Raw genomic sequence first — 26,277 nt, forward strand, 5'->3', positions numbered from 1 at the left:
CCTCCTCATTTTATTAAACATCCGTTTACGACTAAAATATTAGATAAAAATTCACTGTATTGGAGAGAGAAAGAGAGAGAGAGAGAGTCGAATGGAGCCAAACAAAGTGTAGCAGTGAATGCAGTTGTAATTCCAACCATTGCAGCAGTATGGTCAAAGAGATTCCTAATTCAATCTTTGGTGATGGCATCTACTCTGTATTTTTTCAAAAAAATTGAAATGGTCGTGGAGCAGTGGTTGATAATTCGAGACATATCAACTGTACATGGCCTAATTTACCAAGGACTCCCTTAGTTTCATATAAGTAGGCTACTAGTAAAATACCCTACGATGCGGGAGCAGTAAAGAAAAAAAAGCAAAAACATGATTGTTTTTGCCATAATTATTACTTGAGGTTGATCAAATGATGGAAAAGTTATAAAATTTTTGGATAATTTTATAACTATCAAAAAACTTAGATTTTTTCAAAAAATCGGGCATGGTGGTTGCTGTGGGCAACCTGAGTCGATGATGGAGCCCTGATTTCTTAACAAAAGAAAGAAAGAAATGGAAGAAAGAAAATTAGAAAGGATTATATATTTTCTTCCTCAATCTTTAAGTAGTAAAATTCGATCAATGCGTCTAAAAATGACTCCTCGTGCCTGTTGTTGTTGGGAGAAAAATCCACGCACAAACATAATAAAACACCCTAACCAAGAAGTGATCAAATAATTGGATAGAGAAGCTTTTTTGTTGTAATAAATGAATTACGAAATAAGTACACAATGGTAAAGAATTTAGAGAAGTCAAACATAAATGAAAGTAGACTTTTTAAGCGAAGGGAAAAACAGAAAATCCAAATTGAATCTTATGATCTTTGCTGCCATAATCTCTTCCAGTCAATCCATATCAACGTGATAAATAGACTAAACAATAAAACAAAACGATTTAACCTTAGGAAGACGAGCTTTCTCACTGTTCTGTGGAAAAGAACAATGCCAAACAAAAATACTGCTCCTCATAGGTAGGAAGAGGGGAGAGGATCGAAAAGGTTAAGAAGAGGAGAAAGACTTTAATTTGTTAAGACGCAACGTTCTTCCCTATTTACAGCAAAACATATTTTTAATGGCAACGAATCGTGTTGCTAAGAAATCCGAGATCAAATATACCAGAGTTTGGTGGGGAGTGAATACCTACCCATAAGTCGAATAGACTGCTTGAGATGCTCGACTTTTCTTGATATTTAGAACAAATCGCCGGTACCTGCCATTTGTTTTCTCCGTCGCCGGCTCTTTTTTTCTAAGCCACGCAACAAACCATCCCATTCTGCCTTCTTGACGTGGCATCCTTGAAAACAAATTTCAATTGAAAACAAATTACTAAAAAGAGTTCAATTAGTTTGAAATTATAAAATTATTATATTTAAGAAAATTTGTAGTTCTTCGTGACACGGCATACTTGATTTTTCTATAAAAAAATTATAATTTTTGAGGTGGTCGAGCTTCCTCTCTCTTATCCATTTAATAGGCGCAGAAATGTGAGGCTTTTCTTGCTTTGTTTTAGTTTGGCCAAGCAAAGAGTCAATTTGCTTCCTCTTTGGACCAATCAAATAGCCAAAGTGGGCTATGTTGGTTTGAGCCCAGTTCAACTTGGGCAATCAACCAAACAAAGCAGATATTAAGGTTTCATATATGATTTAGCAACTTATAAGAATCATTCAATACAAGTGAGCCTTTAATCCGTGTTTTTCAAAGATGTCAATTCAAAATAAGTAATAAAAATATAATAATTACTCATGTAAAAGATACTTAATATCTAATTATTTGTTAATCTGCTATTTTGTATTAGTTTGGATACAATTAACATTTTACATTAAGTTCTTCTACATAGTCATACTTGTGTTTTATATATAACTAGTACTATTTTTTGTGCATATTTAAACTTGCTTTGTTGATTCGTCTCAAAACAAAATTTTGTATACTCACAAATAACATCCAATAATGAAGCACAAAAATAGAAAATCAAAAACTAACATAAAATTTTAATGTGTACAAGTTTAATGTATGATTAAATTGATAACCAATAATGAGGTAAATAATTACTATCATTTACGGCTCCGCTGCTTGCTTCGTTACTCCGTCTTTAGTGGCAGCCATGGCTTGGTGCGATACACGACCGTCAGGTGATTTACCATGTGGAGGCTTGGCGCTGAGCGAGCTTCGCGAGCGTAACTGACGGCTTAACAGGGTAAAAGGGCTTAGTTTTTATCTCACTCTTTTAAGTGATATTACAAAGTTACACGCACCATTGTATTTGTAGCGGGTTAGAATATATGGGAGTAAAAATATCATGTGTCTCATTTTTGTTCATTTGTGTAAAGAAAACTTAAACAGGCCAACTTAAAAGGCAATGAATAAAAGAATATATATATATAAAAAAAAGAATATAAAAAAGTGGGCTTTCCTCCGGTTTTTCCCACTCTTCCCCGCTTTCCAGATCTCTCTTTTTCCTCCGATGAGTACCCAACTAGAGAGAGAAAAGGGGGAGATGAAGGAAAACCCTAGCTAAACCTCGCATCCGAGGCTCAGATTCCGGCGGTATCCCGACGAATCCACCGCCAATCGCGGAGCGATCTCCGAGAAAAGCAGACATTTTCTCCGGCTGCGGCGGGCGCTCCGATCTGGACCGTCCGTGGCGGCCCGCCCCAACCCTCGCGGGAAATCGAGCTCTCCTGCGCGGCGGCGGGTGGAGAGGGCCGATCGCGACCGTGCCCGGCGATCGGAAGGAAAATTTTGGTTATTCCAGGCCAGGGGATTGATCGATTGATCGATCGGGATAAAGATGTATAAGAATCAGTTGCAGGAGCTGGCGCAGCGGAGCTGCTTCAATCTGCCGTCGTACACTTGCATAAGGGAGGGGCCGGACCATGCTCCGAGGTTCAAGGCCACCGTCAACTTTAACGGCGAGGTCTTTGAGAGCCCGAGCTTCTGCACGACGTTGAGGCAGGCGGAGCACTCCGCGGCCGAGGTCGCCCTCCACGCCCTCGCCAACCGGGGCCCCTCCCACTCCCTCGCCGCCCGGATCCTGGTATGTTCCTCGTCAACATCAAAATCTAGGTTCTCTTCATTTCTAAGTAAAAAAGGAAACGGAAAGATCGCTTTTTTTTTTCTTCTTTTTTCTTTCCCCTCCTAGGATTGGAATCGGCTCCGCGTGACACAAAAGTTGTAGAAAACGAGCAATGCATTCAGAAATAAACATATAATATTTGGGGGAAAAAATATTTTTCCTTTTTTCCTCCCGATTCTTTGTAATAACTCTTTAAGTCAAGTTGAAGAAGAGATTTTCTTCCCCAATTTTATGTCATAAAAATAGATATGGGTTGAACAACTGACGCGTCCTTTCTTCTCTTAGAATCCCAATCAGCCGGGTTTTTTTTTTGTTGGTTGGTAAAGTTTAGCCAGCCGCTTCTGTTGAGAAATTTCTTTCCCCAATTCTTTCCCTCTTCCAGTAGAAAGTTTTAGCTTTTACGGAAATTCTTGTTTTTGCTTAAACTTTTTTTTTTTCATGTGATATGAACTGAGATGGAATGAAGGACTCCTGTGTCGCTTACTTCGTCATTTCTTTTCCCTCCCTTCTGTTTAGCAAAAGAACGGTACTTTTTCTAAAGCAAATAAATTGCTCGAAGAAAAAGGGCTTCGCGAATCACGAGTTGACTCGTTCTTTTAGTGAGGGGTAACGTCTGCCGAACGGCGACGGAGAAAGAGGTTGGTTTTTAAATTTTCGAAGGTTTCCTTGCCTTTTTTTGTTTTTCCGAATTTCCTTTTTTTTTTGTTTTGTCCCTCTCGATTTTTATTTATCTGTCGGAGCCGTCGTTTTGTGTTCCTCGTTCTCTCTCGCGCGCGTGGTTTTCCGTTAGGGTAGCGCTTGCGCGTCGTTAAGGTCCGTGAGCGTCGTTATCCACTGAAGCCACGAATTAGTTAAGAAAGAGAGAGTTTCTTCTTTTTTATTTTAACGGCACCAAATTTTAGAGGAAAGTGCGTGGCATTTTCGTGATTAATGCAACAAGGAGGGCATTTTCGTCACGAAGGACGGAGCCCGCCAGGCCTTTGGGGCCTGGGGGAGTCGTGCTATGATTACATTGCATGGTCGTCGACCCCCATAATAGCTTCTAGTTAAATTATTTATAAATCGCAATCCATCTCCTAATCTATGTAATAAACGAATAATTAAGTACTTTGGAGTTTAATTTATTGGCGAACGTCTTTGGGGGCATCGCCTAACTTTTTGTTCGCAGTCCAAGCACGTTCCGGTGTTCTGCATGAGCTGATCAGCTTAATGCGTGACCTCAGTAGTAGGACAACTGACATTAAAAAAAAAAAATCCAGTCAAATCCATGAATATTTTGACTCGGTTGGGGGCTGACCTGTCGATGAAGATGGTGGGAGCACGGAGCGGGTGACTTTGAAATTTGGGAGACACACCTAACCGCACTATTGAGTCACGGTAGTGCGGCCCAAGCCGCCCAACGACTACTTAGTGGCAGATTGTCTCCAGAAACATTTTTATTTTATGGGTGAATTAGACTTTTGTATTTTTGTAGATCAGCTTCATTGTTGCTGATTTATTCGTTATTGTTTATTTATCAGCAAATTTGAAAATCCATCGTCAGGTTGGTTGGCTTTGTCCCTCTCATTCAGAATTTATCAGTCAGGATGATTAAACAAACACTAGTTGGAAGCAGGGGCGTATGGATGATAAGCAATTGATTTGTAATTGGGGCCCATACCAGATGTTGAGAGTAGAAAGTGATGACCTTAGAAGCAAGGATCACTGCATAATGGTGGTTCGACTCCTTCCTGCAACGCCCTTTTGAACTAGTTGCACCATGGGTTCTGTCGTCCAGCTGAATTACTAGGAGTGGCTTCTTGCTCCTAAGCACGACCCATCACTCAGGACCCAACATAGGATGGGTGCACCATACACATTACATATAGTTCCTCTTTAAGGGGATTGATAGAACAATCTTACTTCTCTCGTTATTCTAGCACACAAATAGCGTGTAGATGAGTAAGACTACATGATCTTTGTTAAGGCAACTATATGGTCTTTGTTTCAAACTGTTTGTGTTTTGGTGAACCTGTAATGGAAATAATTGTTTTATTCTGTCTAAGTGGATGTGCTAGCTTCTGGCCCAGTATAAAAATGAAGATAGATTACAAGGTTATGTCACATGCTACTTGATGACCTGAGTTTGTCCAGCTCTTTGATCAGTTGATGTTTGACCCAACAAGCAAAACTCTATTAAGGGCAATTGGATGCTACTTTTTGCAAGGAAATGCAAAATTAGCACTGGCTATTCTGAAACATCATTAGTCATCAGCCAACCATGCATATTCATCACTGATCCACGGAATGAACTTGCATCAAGAGTTATTCTTTTTGGCTTTTAAGGTCCTAAGCTCTATGTGCATATGCATCTTTTTACCTTTTCAAGTTTTCATATACATAAAAGGAGAAATATATTTCTTTATAATATCTTATAATGGTTACCCGATTGACCAAAAAATGTGCATAACATGATCCGTTCCAATATGCTATAGCTGAATTCTGAAGAAGTCTTTTTGCAAACCATGTCTAGAGTGTCTCCATATTTCTACTGTACATGGGTTTTGTGTTGGGTTTGCATTGCAGAAAGTTGCTTACATTAGTACACTGTTATCAACTCTTAATGCTTAAGTTCTTAGCCTGGATAGCTTCACTTTGATGCCTCTCTTGAGCAGGATGAGACGGGGGTTTACAAGAACCTTCTACAGGAAATTGCTCAAAGAGTTGGAGCTCCACTGCCATCATACACAACCGTGCGCTCCGGCCTTGGACACCTACCTGTCTTCACGTGCACAGTGGAGCTTGCTGGGATCATATTCACAGGGGAGCCAGCTAAGAACAAGAAGCAGGCAGAGAAGAATGCTGCTATGGCAGCATGGTCTTCACTAAAACAATGTGAGTCTCATGCTTATACAGTTATACTAGCTTTTACATATTATCTCTTATATTACAAGCTAATATGTAGCAGTAATTGAGGTTCACTGCTTTAACTGACCACCATGTTATGTTTATCCCTGTTTGAAAACTTTTTTCCTACTGATTCTGATGATCGTTTTATGTTTAGTCCCTAGATTGCCACATACTTAAGCACGGCTGTGTAAAAAACCAGATATAACTGTGTACAGAAACAGGTCTACTTGTTTTCAGAGCACTGGCCTAGCAGCGCACAGGGACTAAATGCAGAATGCTTACTCTGTATGGGCTAAACATCAAACGGTCATCAAAGAAAGTATCAGATGTTAAGATTCTCTAAGGTTTCTTGTCTATGGATATGTCCTGAAAGCATGCACAAGCATAGCTGTAGATAAGCTAGTTTCTCGTGTAGAGTGCATTCAGAAAACTGAAAGTTACACCAAACTAGGAAATACATAGGTAAACATGATGGACGAATGTGGGAAGAACTTGATGGCCAACTGGAATCAGCTTCTATCCTGAAGGGAAATATATGTATATATAAACGTGCATATGTGCTTACATAGGTGTTTGTGTACATATACATACATACATAAATAGATATATATTATCTTTATATGTGTGTATATGTCCATTATATGTATTTGAATAATAATCAGCATTTGCTAGTTAAACAAAATTTTCTAGTACTTGGACATATACACATACAGAACTTTTTTTTTTTGTCTTTTTTTTTGGGGGAGAATGAAGGCCCTGAACTAAATTGAAATAGGATTTTTTTTTTCCTGAAGCCTTGGTGCAAATTTTTTCACAGGTTTTAGGTGTCCAATTTGGTGCCTGAGGGGTGCACTTACTGTAGAACCATGATATAATCCTTTTTGAATAGTGATCCTTTTAGCCATGATTTTTGATTTTGAAATGGTAAGTCTTTTGTTGCTAGAATATATTATATATTGGTTTCAGTGGCATGCCCATGGTTTAAAAACTCGTTGATGTAATTAAGGTCAACAGTCACATCATCTTATTGAAGTATGATATAAGATTTCTCGTCCATTTTGGTGATAGAGGGAAATATTTAGTCACCTAGTCGCCCTTTGCCATCATAAATTGGCTTCAGAAAGCATATTGGGGAATGTTCCCTAGGAAATGTGTCGATAATGTACTTCTGTAGCTAGAGCACTTGTATCTGTAACTTGTTCTGAAGTTAGATTCTGTTCAGTGCTTATAATATCATCTTCTGGTATGCTAGTGGCAAAGCAATCAGCAAGCTCATCAAGCGAACCTGAGAACAACGACGAGCAGGAGCAGATCATAATTGCCCGGGCTCTCTTGAACTATCGCCTGAAGGAAAAGATGGCAATGGCCAACAACCCCAATGCGACACCATTCCCAAAGAAGTTTCCTATACAGCCAGATAGAAAGCCATCATTTCAGCCTTCTCCATCCACCGGGTCGAAGATCTTACCTCTGATCCGACCGAAATCTTCTCCAAGAATCCGCCCAACCTCCCCAGCAACGACTGATGGTGGTCCTCCATCTCCCTTCCTGCAACCAGAAAACCGCAGCACCCGGCCTCAGAAGTTCCCTGCAGCTGGAGCAGCTCCATATGTACCAGTTCGGCACTATAGAATGCCTTGCCATGGCATGGCGCCTCCGGTAACAATAAGGACGGCGGTGCCGGTCTTTTCAGCTCCGCCCCTTCCACCACCACCAGCACACCCACCACGAGCAGATCATCGGCATCAGCTTCCTCCACTTATGGGCCCACCGATTCGTATGGCTTCACCTGTTCGTGTCAGACCGGCCGTGCCAGCCTTTGCTGCTCCACCCCCAGCCCCAGCTAAAACTCCAGCGGTCCCAGTTCAGGTAAAGGAACCCCCAGCCCCAGCTAATACTCCAGCGATCTCAGTTCAGGTAAAGCAACCTCCGGCTCCAGCTAGTACTCCGGTTATCACAGTTCAGGCAAAGGAACCACCACCAGTTATGGCAGCCTCCCCTCCAGCTAAACCTCCAGTGGAGAAAGAGGAAAATGTTGATGGTGGTGCTGCGAAGGATCTGGAAGAGTCTACCGTGATAGAGCGCTTGAAGCAGCTCGAGATCTGACGGTGCTGAAACGCTGAGTCCTGAGAAAGTTGGATCTCTGTCATGCATTTGGTTCTGTCTTGCATCTTGTTTAATTTTGTTTTCCTGTGATGCTGGTAGGATTTTGAAAAGGCTACATTGTAATAGAATCTTAGCTTTATAGAAGCAAAATTTCAGCAGTCGGCCGTTCAGCTTATTTGAAGGTCGCATCAGTTTTTAGATTTCAAGCTTCAAAGCCGTCAATTTTAGCAAATGACGAGTTAAGTTTGCTCTTCGCTACTATGGGAACATCCTGTATAGTTGCTTCATCTCAATAAACAGCTAGCAGTTGAAATCAGTATAACTCTTTGTGACCTTTCTCTTTATCATTTTATTCCGAGAGCTGAGCCTCCATCTCGTCGCGAAAAAGCAGCGCTCCCGTTTCAACCCCTGAATGGCAAGTCCCCAGCTCCACGAGCACCGGGTCGGCCTCCTGCCTTGGGGCCTAGGTGGGTTCCGGGCAGGCAGATATATTTATGTACATAGACGTACGTTAGCAGTAAAAAAATCAAGCAAATTCATATTTTATATGCTTGCTGTTACGTAAAGTTATTTTGTTAGACTTTCCTTTTTCTTGGATAGGAGGGCCTTTTAGTTACTACATATGGGCTCGTGGGCTCCCCGTGCGTTCACGAGCATGAAGACAAATCCCGAGGCTTACACGATATTCAATTCATAGCTGGAAAGTAAGAAAGGCACAAAATTAGTAAGTTAGAATTGATTAAGTGGTGTAGTTTAATGGTCTAAAAATAATTAGGCTTAGAAAAAGTCAAAAACTGAAGCCATTTATCGAGCACAAGAGTCCAGATCCGAGTCCTGCTTTCCACAGTGACTCTGATAAGCGCAGATGATTGCTGCAGTTGAAAGCGTTGCTTTTCGTTCCTAGATATGGCAACCACACTAATATCGAGAAACTGGCAATAATAGGAAGGTCATATCCACTAGTTTTTCCGGTTCGTACGAATAATAGGACTGTTGAACAGCACCAACAGCACTTGATACATTTAAAACCGTACGAACAATTTCACATCAACGGAGGGGGAATACACCAAGACTACTCAACTCTCTTTAAGATATGACGACCGAATCACATACTTCATGAGAAGAATGAGAAGTTCCCTCGTGTTAACAGCAAGTGTGCCCATCATACGGACGGCCAAAGGTCCTGAACATAATGAGAACAGGACAGCCGGATTACTCAAAAATTGAGCACATTCTGGATCTAATAGAGCATCACTGCTTTCATTTTATTCAATGACAAGCAAGACATTTCCATTACTCATCCTTCAGTACAGAGCCCATCCGCAAAATGGCTCAGGCAAAAGAACCTGTTCTAATTTAAATAAAAATAGCATTAACATGGATCTTTATACTTACAAAACTGGATCTGCCGCTCCAAACGCAGAATAGATAACATTGCTTAAATAAAAGACCAGTTCATAAAACAGAAAGCCAGACAGTGGACGTTGCTGTCTTCACCAGGGACTTTCCAGGCAATAGCTTGCTCATAGGAAACATGGCGGCCCATCCCAGACAAGCAAACACCAGCCGGTAGGTAAGCATAACCCTGAAATATTATATTATTTCTTTTCAAAAAAGTGAGGCTGGCATTTTTACAGATGGAACCCCTCACATAAGGACTTTATTGGCCACTCAGAATAAGGAGATGATATGATAGAAAATGATTTAAAACATTAACCAGAGACTGGCGAAGCAAGAAAGTGGCAATATAATCGTTCAGGGATTTGACTGGCGGAAATACCAACAAGCTTGGGTGGTCTCAACCTTGGGCAAGGGAGAGGGATTTGAATCCACTAAGAATCAGCCCTCAATATCGGATATAAGGTTAAAAGGTGGGGATTAGCCCATCCTAAATCTCAAAAAGAGAGAGAGCGAGAGAGAGATAGAGAGAGAAAAAGAAAAGGTTTCAGGTAAAAAAAAAAATAGTCCCGCTGGGTACCAATCTCTCCAAGCAAAAGCTAAAAGCATTTGGATCTGGCAATCATGCCACATCCTGGTACATTCAACTCTAGTCATCTTAAAATTGCTCGACAAAACTGAACAACTTGATCACAACCAATGATCAGATATACCATAATGGGACCAATGGCATTCATATTGCCTCCATAATACCACCACCTACGAACACGTCAAACTATCAACAGCCAAGCCTGCCCATCAGGACTGCCTCGGCTATAGACAGCAACTCTAGAGTCACGAAGACCCCATAAAAGACCTCTCAACCTGCAGGCTAACAAACATCAGTCCATTTCCAATTTTCCTGCCATACCAGTTGGCATCCTCAACTCTCATACAAAAGAAAAATGCCGCCAAAGCTGTCACAGCTTAAGTACTCAGCCCTTGTCAAACGGATTCTAGCAGGAGTATTAAACTAAACTCATAATGATGAGTCCCTCTCATAACATTTTCTGTTTGTCTTCCAAGTGTATCACAGTAAATTTTCATTTTCCATCTTTGAACACAACAGTGAATATCAGAACTCTCCACTCATTACGTTCCACTGCATATTGAGATCACATCACTAAAACTCTCCACTCATAGCTCCTCTTCTGACCTGTTACAACAGACAGGCCACTAGCATCATTCTCACCCCCAAACTGCTTCCTCCATCACATTATTAGGACCACAACAGCCCACTAAATCCTTCTTATACTCTAATCTTACCAATGATCATGACCTTAAAACTCGACTGTATCAACAGACCTGACATTTTTGAATCTTCTAAGACAGCTCCATTGAGTCCTTTTTTGGCATTTGATTCCTCATCCTGACCACCTCTCACGACACAGCTTTTCATTTCTGGATCATATCTTGGAACTTGCAATTTTAAATTTCAAAGAATTACTGAGGGAAACCTAAAACTCTACTGGGCTACGTCTCCATTTTTCCCCTTTTGTGAATATAGACATCACATAACTTCCAACTAAGGTGTGAAATATTAACATGCATGTGAGATATACTGGTTTTTCCACGAATACATAGGATCCTATATCAAAACTTATTAATGAAATTGGAAAAAGAATGAGCCTTAAAGACCTGCTCACTACTTAAATTGAACCCCAGTGGAACCAGTTTAGAGTGATCACTGATAGGCAGATAGTGCATGAGAATGACAAGTTGAAGACATGCATACCTGTTCCATCAACTTTGCAAACTCGGAGCATAGAGCTTTCCGCCCAGATTCATCAAAAATCTTATCGAGACTGATGTCTTGCAGGGCAACCAGTGTTGTTTCTAACATATCAAGCCCTGCCTGGTTCGCAAAGGTGAAAATTGGTTGCATCTGTAAAATAAAGTCATCAATTCAGAATCTCAAAACATGTCCAGGAAAGCAGTGTTTACAATCTGTTAAGAAACCATCCAAGGCAGAAATATGCTAGCTCCCTTTGGCTCTGCTCTGGTGTGTTATACCAAGATCATGTTGCACACCAATTAAACAGATCATTTATCAAAATTGTTGATTACTCACTATGAAAAATATAATAGAACAACCTATACAACATTTACTTCCTGGAGGGTGTTTGGATGCCCTGACATGCTAACCTTGAACAGAATGCTAGAACATCATATCCAAAAATGCACTTTGTATATAGACGATGGTAGTCTGTAGCTTATCCGAGAATATGTTTGGCAGTTCTTGCACAAACTATAAGCCCATAGCCTTGATGCCCAGATTTACAAATTTTCATCTATGAGATTGGATACCCAATGTTATCCTCATAATATGCCAGAAAATTCCCTCTTGTGCTACAAATATAACATGCCAAAATCCAATCATAAATTGGCCTCACTGGCTATGAAGAGTGCTTTCAGTACTTCACTCAGAGTGGAATGTCCAATATTAACCTTGCATGTATTATCTTCTTTTTATTTTTTCCTTCTGAGGGAAAGAAGTAGGCATAGCCCAAGACCCCCCAAAAAATAAATACAGGATTAAAAAATTAGTTAATAAATGAAGTACAAAACAGCAGTTACTCCAACTAACTACAGAAAAAACAAGGACTCAAAATCATATACGGTGATCAATTTAAGAAAGGGACTCTTTGGTATCCTAATCCAATGAAGACATATGGAATCTCCAATCTGCAGCATTCTGTTTTCCTATTATTGACCATACCTAGAACTGCAGTATTATCATTCCAGAATTAAAACCGAAGCCTCAACATGCCATCCATGTGTAGCATAACAGACCCAAATAGCCCCCTGATTTCTAGCCGCATGTCAGCAGTTAATGTCTTCAACAGAATCATAGGATAAACAAAATATCGGCACAATAAACCTAAGCATTTTATTTTTTGCCACACTAAGGAATTTCACTCCTCACCATACCTTGAAAGAGCAGCACAAAATGGCATCTTGATGATGCCACAGCATTTTCAGCAAGGATTCTCCAGTTTCACCATCATACCTCAGCAACTCCATCCCCAAGTAGTAACTACAAACATTGAAGATAAATTTAACTAGTCAATAAGATCGCAGAATAAATTCCACTGTAAGATGCAAGAGACTGGCATGGCATCTCTTTGTTGTTCTTAATGTCTTACAATATGTTATAGAGTGGCACATAGAGTCTTTTATATCAACATGGTGCTCCCATACATATTGTAGAACATGGATGAGAAAATTCCAAATCATGAAATCTACAAATCATTCATGATCTAAATTAAAAGAGTCTCTTTTCTTTTTGAGTAAAAGGATAATTAAAGGAGAGTCAGATGAACTTGCCTGTAGCTCTGACAAATCCACCGAGCAACGGTGACAGCTTCTGGAGAACCTGGTAGTAGCCTCTGCCCCACATGCAAACCAGGTCGGGAAGGAGATAATGCCAAGGAGACGCTTTGTACTGATGAGACAATGCTTCGAACATACTGCCTGGCCATTGCAGCAACACTGTCTTGAAGGTTCACTTCATAGGGAAATTGAAAGGCAATTGTCAACACTGATCGCAAGTTGTGATCAATTGTGGGCGTGTCACCAGCACAGCGATTTGTGGCAGAGCCTACTTCAAGGCTAGATGCTAGATCTAATGTACGACTAGAAGACAAACCTTCCTGCATTTACAGGGAATATATGATGTCGGTGTGGAGAAAATGTTGAACCAGTTTTCTTCAGATCCTAAGTGCCACAGTATATGAACTGTAGAATTACTCTTGCAAACACAAACAAATTAAGAGGACACTACAAAGAAAGAATCTAGGATAAAAAGCTGAAAATTGAGTAGCTATGTTCAAGCTATGATTTGATTCAGGCTAGTCATGCACTTTAGCTCCAAAGTTATGAAAGACAATTTCAGCTACTTAGGGCCCATTTGGTGTACTGCAGGTTCAGATGCAGGACGGGCCAGGGCATTTCATTGAAGGCCCACAACTGGCCCACAGCTTGCAGGTTAAACTGCAGGCCTCTTGCAGGTCAGGCTTGATTTGCACATCCATTAGCATGGCATAAAGGCTAGAAGCTGGTGAACTGATTGGAAATACATTTATCTTAAATATTTGGGGTAAGGCTTCATGGTTGTCGTAAATCTGTAATCAGTACACACTCTCAGCAATAGATGAATGGACAAGTAAATGAGAAAAGGAGTACAAATCTGATATGTATGCTCAACTGATTTCGTATCCAATGGTATCACACGGAAACCAGAAGGTAAAAGTGGAGCATCATCTGGGAAAAGTTCATCAATCAGTGCAAAAACAAGTTGAAAGCAAGCTCCCACAGCATTTTCATCGATTCCACTACAAAGCTGCAAATACAAACAACCAAAGAATTATTAAATTGTCAGTCTGGATATTAAGCTAGTAAAACTTCCACAGGTTAAATAATTATCATGCCAATACAGCTTTAAAGATTGATTCTAACAGCAATAGATCAGGAGCGGATACATCATTTCATAGCGGTGCAACCAATAAAAAATAGACGTAATAGCTTACAATCTGGAGAAGTTATAAACCACTATAAACCCCTGTAGTGTTTAGGATGTTCTGCTTTTAAAATGGTCAGTGCATGATTAGGTAACTAAATTAGTTTTAATATAATATGCTTCAACACTTCTGGTTCAGCTTTAAGGCGTTACAATATGTTTTGGTAAGTGGGTTTAACAAAGTTGCATTGTTATTTCTTGTTCCCAATATTTAAGTATTATCATCATAAAATTGGTTCACAAAGAGAGGGACAAGCTGACAGGCATGAATTCGGCAGGATCAGTGATGTTTCCATGCATCGGTTGTCCAGGACAATAAATTCATAAAAAGCTATAGAACAATACGGAACAATGATAATTTTGATGGAGAAAAGCTACAGAAACATGCCAAAATTAAAAGACAGAAGAACACAGAAAAAAAAAAGGAAGCCGATCTTGTGAAATAGATTGTAACTCTGCCAAAATTTTATCAGATTTTTTTACTTACATACTAGCAATGCTTTGACCCAACCAAAAACGAATAGCAAGTAATAACCCTTTATATGACATGCTGAAGTCATAACCTTCAGGACTGATGTGCAGTTGTATTTTTTTTGGTCATACCTTAACCAAATAATCCAAAAACTCCACTTATAATTTATATTCACCAACAAATAATACCGTTGAATTTTATCCTATTTAAATGTGTAGATATTAATAGGGAAGAAGAATATCTTAGAATGTTTAGATCAATAAAAAAAAGGTACCTGTAGGAGATGAACATCCCTGGATAAAATAGCCTCATCTTGAGCAACAGCCTGGCCTTCAAGACGAACTACTTCAAGAAACTGCATGTATTATTCGACTTAGAGAAATGATCGTGCCAAAGTTAAAGATAAACCTTCTAGATGGCCAAGGTTATAGGTTTGACAGTCATGCAAATCTTTATACCACTCAGCATATATTAAAGATGTCCCAAACACATGGACAAAATAAGGAAAAAGAATTTTTACAGCTATGATAAAGAAAATCAAGCAAACTCTCAATGCAATAAATACATGTAAACAATCCATTATCACATATTATTTGATCATAAATGCTTAGTTCTTTCCATGGTATGCTGATAGAAGACATACCTCCTCATTCTCCACTGTGTGAGCCAGAGGCATGATAATTTGGCTCCCAGAAAATCTAAGAGGCCTCAATCCAGGAAAGGAACATGAGCCAGTTTTCAATGATGCTGCAGAATATGCATCTATATTGTAATCAGCCCATTCGGAACGGTGCTCCCTCAGAAACCGAACCAGCAAAGCTGGAGGGACATTCTAGAATGACCAGAAAATATATTAGCTTTTGTAACATCTAGTTAAAAAACGACAGAAATTCCAATATGTGCTGCTGTTACTAATTTTTAGAACCTCCAATATTGATTAGCAGGCCAAGTTTACCTTGCCAAATTCATTTATAGGTAACCAATTAGGTGATCATTAAACTGGAATCATTTGGAAGCAAATGAATGCCAATAAGATCTCAAAAATAGGTTTAAATTAATCACCCAGCTAAACTATTTTCTGAACTAATAAACAGATTTTCAAAATAGGTTTTTGTAGTGTCTGAATCTATAGTTCCTTTTCAGACAAGTACTTGATCCTGTAGACCAAATAGCTAATAGAAGTTTCTACTTTTAACACTTAGATACTTTGGTTTTCAGGGGGAAGGTTGGGGGGAAGCATAGCCTTAAACTTACATTTTGATGACTATATAATAAAATATGAAAATGCTGCTCAGATATCAAAAAGCATCCCCAAGAAACAAATTAGAAATAGAGCAATCACCCAAAGAAAAATGAAAGGTGAGAGTTGCAACATTTAACTTTAGAGCTTACTTGCAGTAGCATTGATGCCTTAGCACAGATGACACCTCCAGACACTGAAAAAGCATTAGCAGAATTGGCCTGAGCACTGATTTTCTTTGATGTGTTAGTAGCAACTACTACATCCTCCACACCATCACCACCCATAAGTGACCAGCCATCATCAACAAAACCATTGATAGCATCATTAAAGCCTCTGGAAGAAAATGAAAGAAAAAGGGGGAGTCTGAGATATATAAGGGATGAGAGTACGATGAAGTTCATGATATTAAATTATATACTGGCATAATTTATTACAGGATAATTCACCTGCTTAATCTTTGGCTAAAAGTTCGCAGAACAGCAGGCTGTCTACCCAAAGTATAGACCACTTCGCCATTCATTTCCTGTGCTATTTGTCTTACATGACGCAGTGCCTTCAAACAACAAGACAACCAATTCGTTTTCAGTAGAGAAACAGCTAACTTAGAACTGAGGATGGGCCAAATCATTAAGGTGTTTAAATGACATCTCAATGTTACTAAGGCTCTACTTGGATGCTGAAATATGATGGGAAGTAATAGCACTCAGCTTAACTGTTAATCTATGTACACCTAATCAAACCCAGTTTTCTCATTTCTTTTCCCTTTACTTTCCCAACTGCCAAACCAGAGACCAAATCAACGTAAGGAATAAGACTATTAGCATAAATTTAAGAACTGCGAGCCCGCAGAGATGAATAGTTTTGTGACAGAAATCAATTTAGTTGGTACTGCATCTTCCAATTCTTAAAGAACAACAAAAAACGAGGGGCAAACTATTAAATAGCCAGGGCGCTGCATAACATAAAAATCTGATTACCTACCGCAGTAGTCATCTTCTGAGCCACTATCCTGGATGACTCATAAAGTGGTCGCAGTACTTCTGGAACGTTCCATGCCTGATGAAGGAACACAGAGTCAAGGATATTTTCTTTTCTTTCTTCTTTTTATTGGAAAAGCAAATGACATGTAACTATACCTCCAAATCCAAATGGTCCACTATGTGGACAATTGAGCCCCCGCCATCGCATGGCCGAATCAAATATCCACTGGGAAGCATCTCAGCTCTTACGAATTGGTGAGCAGCAGTCGCATGAGGGCCACCACCAGAACCACTCAAAGATCTCTCACAAACCTGAGATATAACATCATTAGCAAACATAAGTCTTTATAAGCGCCATAAGTATTAGACTGGATCATCAGGCCTGATGACAGGCTACAGAACATACCACAAGACTACCATCTTCTAAACCTATGGTGTACCTAAGAGTCCAAAAGTCACGTGCAGGAGCTAATGTAGTTGGAGCATAAGTCTGAACAAAACCAAAACCAAAGAGATCAAATGGAAAAAAAAAACAGAAGTGAGAGAAAAAAAAGTAACAAACTCAAGGAAGATTAACTGTAGTCCAGACCATAAAAGAAAGTATTTTCAGTTTCTGACCTGCATGTACACAAGTTCAATTGTACCTCCATTTCCAGCAGGAAACATAGTGAAGACTTCAAGGCTCCGACAATCACGGAACCATGATGGACGATCTTTGAGGATCTCTGCAATCTGCCAATGATAAGTTCAACAGTTGTGAGAGAAAAAAATTAACGATGGTATTATTTATACAGTTAAACATATTAATTTTTTCTTTTAGGTCACTTGTTCTTTTGGCCTTCTAAATCTTTTGTTTCTAAATCAATACTGGCTTTTCATCCAAGAAAATTATCAAATCCATCAAAATGAGATAAATGTATTTTTTGATTCTTGTCAATTTCTCACAGAAATAAAAGATTTTAAAAGTTCAGAAAGGATAACCTAACCTTTGTAGGCTCTAAACTCACTAGACCACACACTCGTGCTGCCACCCCATTGGTACAATGTGAAATAGCAACAATCCCAATCGAATCCGGACCAGGCTAATCACAAAATACACCAAGAGAACAAATTATTGACCACCAGATTTATACACGAGTTGAGAAGAAAAATATTTCACAGATGCTTTAATACTAAATGGATTCTCTCGGACATAGTACACCCTACCGGTCCAAACCAGACGGTATAGAGCGTACCGGTAGGGTCATGCTCTCAGGCATGTAGCTGCCAAATGTCACTTAACTGCTACATTACCTTCATCCCAGGCATCTGGACCCAATCGACAGCAGTCCCTGTAGCCTTTGAAAGGAACTCTGCCAAGGTCTCCTCAGCAATGGACAGGAGTCTGCAAAATAGCACAAAAGTGAAGAGTTCATAAAATAATGAAATCATACTTGACTTGAAAAGCATACATTGCATCTACAAGGGGAATGGAAGAAGATTATACCCAGCAGGATTACTTGCATCTCTTAGAGCATTTTGGGGAGTGGTCACAACTGATTCACAGCTTGTGTCATTAGCCAGTGACGCCTATCACAGATGAAGAAAAAACAGAATAAATTTCATCAAATCAAAAACTCCATAATATTGCATTTCTTAGTAGAAAACCAAGAAGCTATGCTTGGCAGCAGCTTGGTTGACACCTGAAACAACAATATTCTAAATGAACAAGTTGTATACAGGAATGGCGCCTCAAGCCCTTTTATGAACTTGTAAGAGCACGTGAAGCTTTATGTCATACTTTGCCACTAATTTCATTCATACCACATAGAATTAAGCAACTAACTATAAAACAGAGAAGTGTGAAACCTACATTCTGTAGCTGTTGTCGCATGTAAGCATTCTCATGAACCAGCTGTGTGACCTGCTTCTGAAGGCGCTCATTTTCCTCCATCAAAAGCTTATTCATCGCAGTCAACTTTCTATTAACAGCCTGAAGCCGAGAAGCCTCTTTTCTTTGCTTCTCACGACACCTAGGAGAAGAGAAAGGCACTAATCTTAATCATTCCAAACCTCCAAGTTGCCAGGGCAAGTTTGCAAAATTGAAAATGTAATGCAAGACGAAACTTCAAACTTCCAAAGCGGTCCATCCATACAACCCAAAGAGATTAAGGAGCGACAAATGAGCAATGAAAAAGACAGTGCAGTTGAAAATAATTTAATCAATATTCCAGAGTTTGTAAAGGGCGTCATGTCTAGCGCAAAATTAGTGCAACTATTAACTGGATTTGGCTTACACCTTATCTCCCTCACTCCTACTGCTTTTCTTTTCCTTTTTCGAAGATTTTATTACGAGTTTCATCACAAGCTTATGTTAAAAAAATTTGGGATGGCTTCATTATGAAATGAACTGAAAAACGAATTTTTTTTATAAAAAAAACTAGAAAGCAAAGTAGCATAAAAATAAAATCATTCAAACACTCCAACCTTGACGGTTTGAAGAAACTACTACCAAGATTCACGAATCTAGAGACAATATGATTAACCACGTCCACCCTCCTTACCATTCCACCAAGCTCTTACCTTCGGTTCTGGAACCAGACCTTAATCTGTTTCGGCTCAATGTTGGCCAAGATCGGGCACTCACGGATCAGCTGCTGACGGCGCACCGAGCTCGGCTTCGGGCACTCACCGTAGACCCTCTCGAGCGCTTCCACCTGCTCTGCCGTGTATCTCACGTACTTCCCCGTGTCCATGGGCTCCTTCTCCAAACCACCACCCCCGCCGCTTCTCACCGCCATTGTCGTGGCCATCTCTTTAAGATGGCTCTCGAGACCAAAAGCAAATAGAGGAACCAGAGACGGGTATTCCCCTTCTTCAAATCCCTCTTTTCCTTCCAATATCAGTCAAATTCTCTAGGAAACCTTGCCGTGATTGCGAGAATGAGGATAAGGGTAAGGATAAAACAAGAACTTATTACGGGCGTTTGGTTGCTGGACTTAGGGCTTATGGAAGCATCCTTATATAAGTTAAAAATCCAGGGAAGGGCACTTTTCCTAACAGAAAACGCCGCTTTTTTTTCCCCAAAAAATCAAAGAAAAATTGAACCAAATTCTTAAAAAAAAACCCTCAAATATTTACAAATCCTTCAAGAACTGCCTCCGATTTGCTTCAAACCAGCCTCCAGATACTTCGTGAACGATCAAAGATCACGCGATACAGTGGGACTTGAACCCCTGAATCCAAGAAACAGGCATGCAACCCAATCTCGCTCCCAACTTGAAAAGTGCCACCTTGAGACCTCGCGAACTAGCTCGGACCACGCACGCAAGCAGTCAAAGCCTAATCTACTTCGATCTGAAGGCAACCCCACCCGTTTTCATCAGCCGATTCAAACCTCCTCCCTTCTGAGTCGCCACAAATCACCACCGAAGAACATCCAAGAACCTTGCTTCGGAACTCGGAACGGGAAGGACGAGATCACCGCTACGTCGCACACGCTGCTCTCTTGGCGGAAAGAGAGCCTTCTCTCCCGCATCAGAGGCTTCGCCGAGGCTCGCGTTCGACGCCGGCCGAAACCCTAGCCATCACCGGAGACCGAATCGGAACGAGCAGACACGAAGGGGAAGAGAAAACAATCAGGGATTGAAGAGGAGAAAGAAAGCGAGGAAGAGACAGACGGGGAGAGAGAGAAAGGAGAACTGACAAGGTAATAAAGGAGAGGAAGAGCTGAAGCTCGTCCTGGAGACTCACAAACAGTAAGAGATAGAAAGAGGAAAGGAGAGTAATAGAGAGAGACAGGGGAGTCGAGCATATCGAGGAAGCTTATTTATAGAGCGAGATTACGAGAATGCCCTTCTGAGTTCCGAGTGGGATGTAACGGGCGGGTTGTTTGCGAGAGGGAGAAAGTAGCCTACAGCAGTTTTAAGCAACGGCCGATTTAATGGCTTCCTCCGTTCCTCATAGTCTCTCGTTTGCAAAATACAGATAAATATAAAAACAACAAATTTAAAATAAATAAGCATTCTTGATCAATATTTTTTATTACTTGATATTTTAGTATAGAAATTGGAAATGGCATAACTAATAAAATTGCTTAAAACTTGGTTACTGTTGTTTAGATTTTGGTGTAGCCTTCATCTTAATTAAAAAAAAGTAAGTTAAATTTTACATATGTTATTTCTAAATGCTAAGTACAAAAGAATGATAAATAAAAATTAAAATAATAAATATTAAAATGTTCTATATTTTATGCTAAAAATGTTTAAGATATATCATTGTCTCAATAAAAATTTTGTATTTGGTTATATATTTTTTCTCCTCCCTTCGAACGAGCTGGCAAACCTCTAGTTGATTTTCATAAAAAATATTTTCAAATTTATAGCATGATTAAAATTTTAACAAACTTTCAAATTTGTTGTTATATGATAATTATTCATACTTGTTCACTCATATGTCCCCCAAAATTTTATATATTGCATTTGGAGTTATATTCTTATTTATTCTTGTTTTTATCTTAGAAAATCATATAAGTACCTTGTGGGGAGTTAATTGTGCCCATGAATCCTCGTTCCTAATGAAATCGAAATGATCCATAAATTGATTAGAAAATTTTTTTAATTTGTGAAAATTTTTTGCTTGAAGAAAAATAGATTTTTTGGAGCCATATTGAATATTTAACACTATCTTGCTAAAACATCGATCCTTGTTTGCTAATTATATAATTTCTAAATATAGTGAAATCTATACACAAAAAATGTTGTAATACTATGAGTGAATACTAGATAACGTAAATAAGAATTCAACTTTGCAATCAAAGACGGGCAATGCATATTAAAAATTACTAAAAATTCAAAATAAATTGGGGATAAGAAAAATAAAATGCATGGATTAGAAAGGAGTATTAATATTTTTATTTATTTTTTAAAAAAATAAAATTTGTTTGAAATATAAAATCAAGCCAATACAGTTTTTGATCTATAATTAGTGCATATTTCAATATCGTGCATATTTCCTCTTTAAAAAATGAAAGGAAGAAAACATGATCTCATCCATCTTTTCTACCCATGATGGCTATCCAATATCCCAACAACGTGTCCTAATAATTATCTATACATATTTGCTTGGCTTGAAAATATTTGAAATTCAAAACAATTGTTATTAAATTTTTTAATAGGCAACAGTGAAAACTCAATGACTAACTATCATTAACTCGAAAAGGGCTATCAATTAATATGGAAATCTAAATATGGAAAATACTAATTTTATTTAGATAAACAAAAAATAGCAATTAGGATAATTTAATAGATAAATAATATTTCCTTATTTTAATTTATTTTTAATTAACATGTACTGAAACTGGAAGTCTTCCATGGCCATGCGGAGGTTACGTCCACGGAGACGGATAAAAGTATCGAGCTAAAACTAAGGAGGAGGAATCATAGCTAAGGGCTCGTTTGGTTTGCGGAAAGTATTTTTTTTAGAAATATAATTAATAAAAAATAGATTTATGGAAAGACGATGCCTAAGAAAGTACTTTTGCTATGTTTAGTTGACCATAGGAAGGTGACACGAGGTTTATATTTGGTTGATCATCCAATTTTCTGAAAAAGTTAGGTGTAGTTTCTATTATACCCTTAATAAAAATTCGGTTTTTAATGTTTTGGATCAAATAAGAATTCTTGATTTAATGCAGAAGAACCTTTTTGAGAAGAAATAAAAATATTTCGATTCTCGACTTACGGAAAAGTTATTTTCTATGTTTCTTCTATAATTTTTTTTATAAAATATGAAAATCATATTTTTACAAATATACAATTTTTTTGTCCTTTTTTTAAAAAATTCAACTAAATAAGAGCCATCCCTTTATTATTTTTTTTCGTTGTGTTTTTTTTTTCCGAGAACCAAGCCCATTTGGGCTAACTCAGGTGATGGGTCTCGCATTTATCGCACTCTAACTGTGGAGGCCTGGGGCCCAGGCCGAGGTTGAGGAGGGCGTGCCACGTGGAAAAAGGTAGAGCGGCCAAAAGTGTGAAGGGAAGAATTTAATGGAAGTGGCCTAACGGGAGCCGTCCGAAGCATTTCGGAGAAAACGGGGTAGTTCTAAATACACCCCCCCGATTGCTCAGGACACCCCCAAAAACCAAAAAAAAAATACCCAAACTAACCTTTAGTGTAATTACCATATTGCCCTTGAAATTTTCTCAGTACACCCCCCTTCCTCCTCCTCCGTCTCCTCCTCCGTTTCGTTTTGAAAAGAAAAAAAAAACCACCCCTCAAACCCCCCTTAAACCCCTCGATCCATTTACATCGTTTAGGCGATCTTTGAAGGAGATTTAAGCCCCATTCGAAGCATGGACAAGCAACTAGTGATTTGGGACGAAGAATCGGCCGCAAAGGTACGTGTTCCACCTTGTTTCGAAAGTTTTTTTTTTCACGGTTCGTGCTCCGTTCGGCACTGGATCGCCGAACAAAGGCTTCTGTTCGGCTGCATAGTGCCGAACAGAAGCCTTCTGTTCGGCAACGCTCTACCGAACAGAAGGCTTCTGTTCGGCTGCACAGTGCCGAACATAAGGCTTCTGTCCGGCACACTGAAGCCGAACAGAAGGCTTCTGTTCGGCACTCTGCAGCCGAACAGAAGCCTTCTCGTGCCAAATCGCGTGCCGTGCTGAATTTTGTGCCGAACAGATCCTCTGATTCATTAATTCTTGGTGATAAATTATTTTATATGTAGGGCTATGCTACAACCGAATCGAGTATAATTGGATCAGAATTTGTACTGGATTACACAAGCGAATTTACAACTTACGAGGTATTATAATATATTGTGCAATTTTGTATTAGTTTAGCGAGCTATTTTTACAACTGTGTACTTACATAAATTGTTTAATGTATAGATCTTCAAGAGTAGAGAGGACTTGTGTAATTGGTGTCGTGAAGCTGGGAGGCGAAATGGTTTTGTTGTTGTAATCAAATCATCCGATGCAGGTACCATTTCTAAGAAACCCAGAATTACGTTAGGTTGTGAGAGGGGTGGGACGTACCGAACCACAAAAGAAAAGCGAATAAAGACTGCCTGTGGGACAAAGAAGTGTGGATGCCCTTTTGCATTAAGAGGAAAGAAATTGGATACTGCGGATGATTGGATATTACTGGTCGTATGTGGAGTGCACAATCATCCCGCTGCAGAGAATCTGGAGGGGCACTCATATGCAGGGAGATTATCTGAGCAGGAGACGGAATTGTTAGTGGATATGTCGAAGAGTTTGGTTCGTCCAAAGGACATATTATCCACATTGAAGGAAAGAGATGCCCTCAATGTTACGACTATCAAGACTATCTACAATGTACGTCAACGGTTTAAGGTTGCAGAGAAAGCCGGGAGGTCTGAAATGCAACATCTATTAGGTAAATTATCAGAGGCTAAATATATTGAGTGGCATAGGAATTGTACTAATACGGATGTTGTGCATGACTTATTTTGGGCACACCCTGGCAGCATTGATTTGTTCCGTGCATTTCCCCGTGTGTTGATAATGGATTGCACGTACAAGACGAATAGGTATCGTCTTCCGCTCTTAGAGATTGTGGGGGTGACATCTACTGACATGACATTTTCAGTTGCTTTTGTATACTTAAATTCTGAGGGGGAAGAAAAGCTATACTTGGGCATTAGAGAGATTGCGCAGTGTCATAGCTGATGATGTTTTGCCTGAGTTGATTGTTACAGATAGAGACTTGGCTTTGATGAATGCAATTCATAGAGTATTTCCTACTGCTAGACATTTATTATGTAGATGGCATATTAGTAGGAATGTTTTGGCCAAGTGCAAAAAATTTTTCGAATTGAAGGAGAAATGGGATAAATTTATTATGAGTTGGAATGTACTAGTGCTGTCCTCCACGGAAGACGAGTATAATGATCGCTAGAGTGCACTGCAGAGAGAGTTCGGTACCTATCCAGATGCACTACAGTATGTGTCAGATACTTGGCTGAGCAAATACAAGGAAAGATTTGTTGCGGCGTGGACTGATACATGCAGGCACTACGGAAATGTGACGACAAATAGGTATCACAAATAAAGACTCATTTAATTTTAATTTGCCTCAATTCTTATATCTAACTTTCATTTGTTTACTAGGGTCGAGAGTGCACATGCAAAGCTCAAAAAGCAGCTTGGATCAAGCCAAGGAAGTTTCGAGTCATCTTGGACTAGAATACATGGATTGATTGAGTTGCAGCACAGCTCCGTTAAAGCCTCATTGGAGAAGAGTTTATTGGTAGTGCAGCACAACTTCAAGCCAGCTGAATTCAAAGAGTTGCGAGGTTTCATATCTATAAGTGCGTTAAATCATGTCCTCGCCCAATCGAAACGAGCCAATTCAGTTGGATTTGATGATTCAAATTGTGGGTGCGCTATTCGACGCACACATGGTATACCATGTGCTCACCAGATTGCGCGGTACAGGGTGGAAGGTCGGCCCATTCCTCTCGACTGCATAGATCCTCATTGGAGGAAACTTGATATTCTGCCTACCCCCCCGTGCAGCAATTCAGTTGAGTTGTGATGCAGAGTTAGATTTGATTGCGCTACGATTCAAGAAGTTAGATGGGGCTTCTCAATTGCAGATGATCAAGAAGTTACGAGAGATTGCAAGTCCAGATAGTACACCTCTTTTAGAGCCTGCAAAACGGAAGACCGGTTCACGTGGGCGCGCTTCACTGAAGGTTGATACGTCTACTCGACGTGACCCGTCTGCGTTTGAGTTGGTTCTATCTGGACAGGATAGTTATTCACCTGGTGTTGAGAAAGTTACCATCCGCAATCCATCTACTCAGATTCAAAAGAGACGGCCCAAGCAAAAGGTAAGTACCAAATATTTATTTCCTTACAATAGGTATCACAACGTCTACGGGACGGTCCGTGCCGTGCCGGTATGTCATGTGCCGATACGGAACATGTCGGGACGTGCCGTGCCGAGATGTGCCGATACGGGACATGTCGGGACGTGCCGTGCCGAGATGTGCCGATACGGGATGTGCCGTGCCGAGATGTGCCGATACGGGATGTGCCGTGCCGAGATGTGCCGATACGGGACATGTTCTGCCATTGTTACATATTTTCTATCATTTGATATTATTTGCAGGTTTTTCGTACTAGAGCCCAGTCACATACGCCCATTATCTATATTGATGCTATTCCTTCTGCCTTGAGACCATACATCCAGCATATCAAGGATGTAAAAGCTGATGGGAATTGCGGATTTAGGGCAATAGCCGACTTACTGGGATTTGGAGAAGATGACTGGGTGCGTGTTAGGAAGGATTTATTGCAAGAGTTGCAATGTCATTCGGACCACTATCGCACATTATATGGTGTGGAAGGGACGATTGCTGAGATCACTCATGCATTATCATATTATGATGATTGTCCACCATATGACAGATGGATGACTATGCCGGACATGGGTCATCTTATAGCATCCTGCTATAATGTTGTCCTATACCATCTCTCGTTGCAACAATGTCTGACCTTCCTACCTCTCC

At 39.7% G+C, this 26,277-nt stretch overlaps 2 protein-coding genes across 3 annotated transcripts; one reads left to right on the plus strand and one right to left on the minus strand.

The window, feature by feature from the left end:
* The first annotated feature begins 2,432 nt into the window (after window positions 1–2,432).
* LOC103708410 (double-stranded RNA-binding protein 6) lies at window positions 2,433–8,416 on the plus strand. Its single transcript, XM_008793318.4, has 3 exons — window positions 2,433–3,066; window positions 5,760–5,979; window positions 7,247–8,416. Exons 1-3 carry the CDS (start codon window positions 2,821–2,823, stop codon window positions 8,098–8,100), a joined length of 1,320 nt encoding a protein of 439 aa, XP_008791540.1. The 5' UTR covers window positions 2,433–2,820; the 3' UTR covers window positions 8,101–8,416.
* Window positions 8,417–9,336: 920 nt separating this feature from the next.
* LOC103708411 (homeobox-leucine zipper protein HOX9-like) lies at window positions 9,337–20,523 on the minus strand. 2 transcript variants are annotated; one of them, XM_008793319.4, is made up of 18 exons: window positions 19,314–20,523; window positions 18,604–18,763; window positions 18,238–18,320; window positions 18,045–18,135; window positions 17,738–17,833; window positions 17,370–17,483; window positions 17,158–17,241; window positions 16,908–17,063; window positions 16,753–16,827; window positions 16,218–16,324; window positions 15,921–16,104; window positions 15,172–15,360; window positions 14,803–14,883; window positions 13,745–13,879; window positions 12,865–13,190; window positions 12,469–12,574; window positions 11,273–11,422; window positions 9,337–9,685 (listed from the first exon to the last, which is right to left on the minus strand). In XM_008793319.4, the coding sequence occupies exons 1-18, from the start codon at window positions 19,541–19,543 to the stop codon at window positions 9,539–9,541; spliced, it is 2,514 nt and encodes an 837-aa protein (XP_008791541.2). In that variant the 5' UTR covers window positions 19,544–20,523; the 3' UTR covers window positions 9,337–9,538. The 2 variants fall into 2 exon arrangements, with proteins under 2 accessions (XP_008791541.2, XP_017698637.2); XM_017843148.3 differs by having other exon boundaries at window positions 19,295–19,570.
* Between the last annotated feature and the right edge of the window lie 5,754 nt (window positions 20,524–26,277).

This window comes from Phoenix dactylifera, chromosome 2 (genome assembly GCF_009389715.1).
Source record: "Phoenix dactylifera cultivar Barhee BC4 chromosome 2, palm_55x_up_171113_PBpolish2nd_filt_p, whole genome shotgun sequence".
Classification (NCBI taxonomy): domain Eukaryota; kingdom Viridiplantae; phylum Streptophyta; class Magnoliopsida; order Arecales; family Arecaceae; genus Phoenix; species Phoenix dactylifera.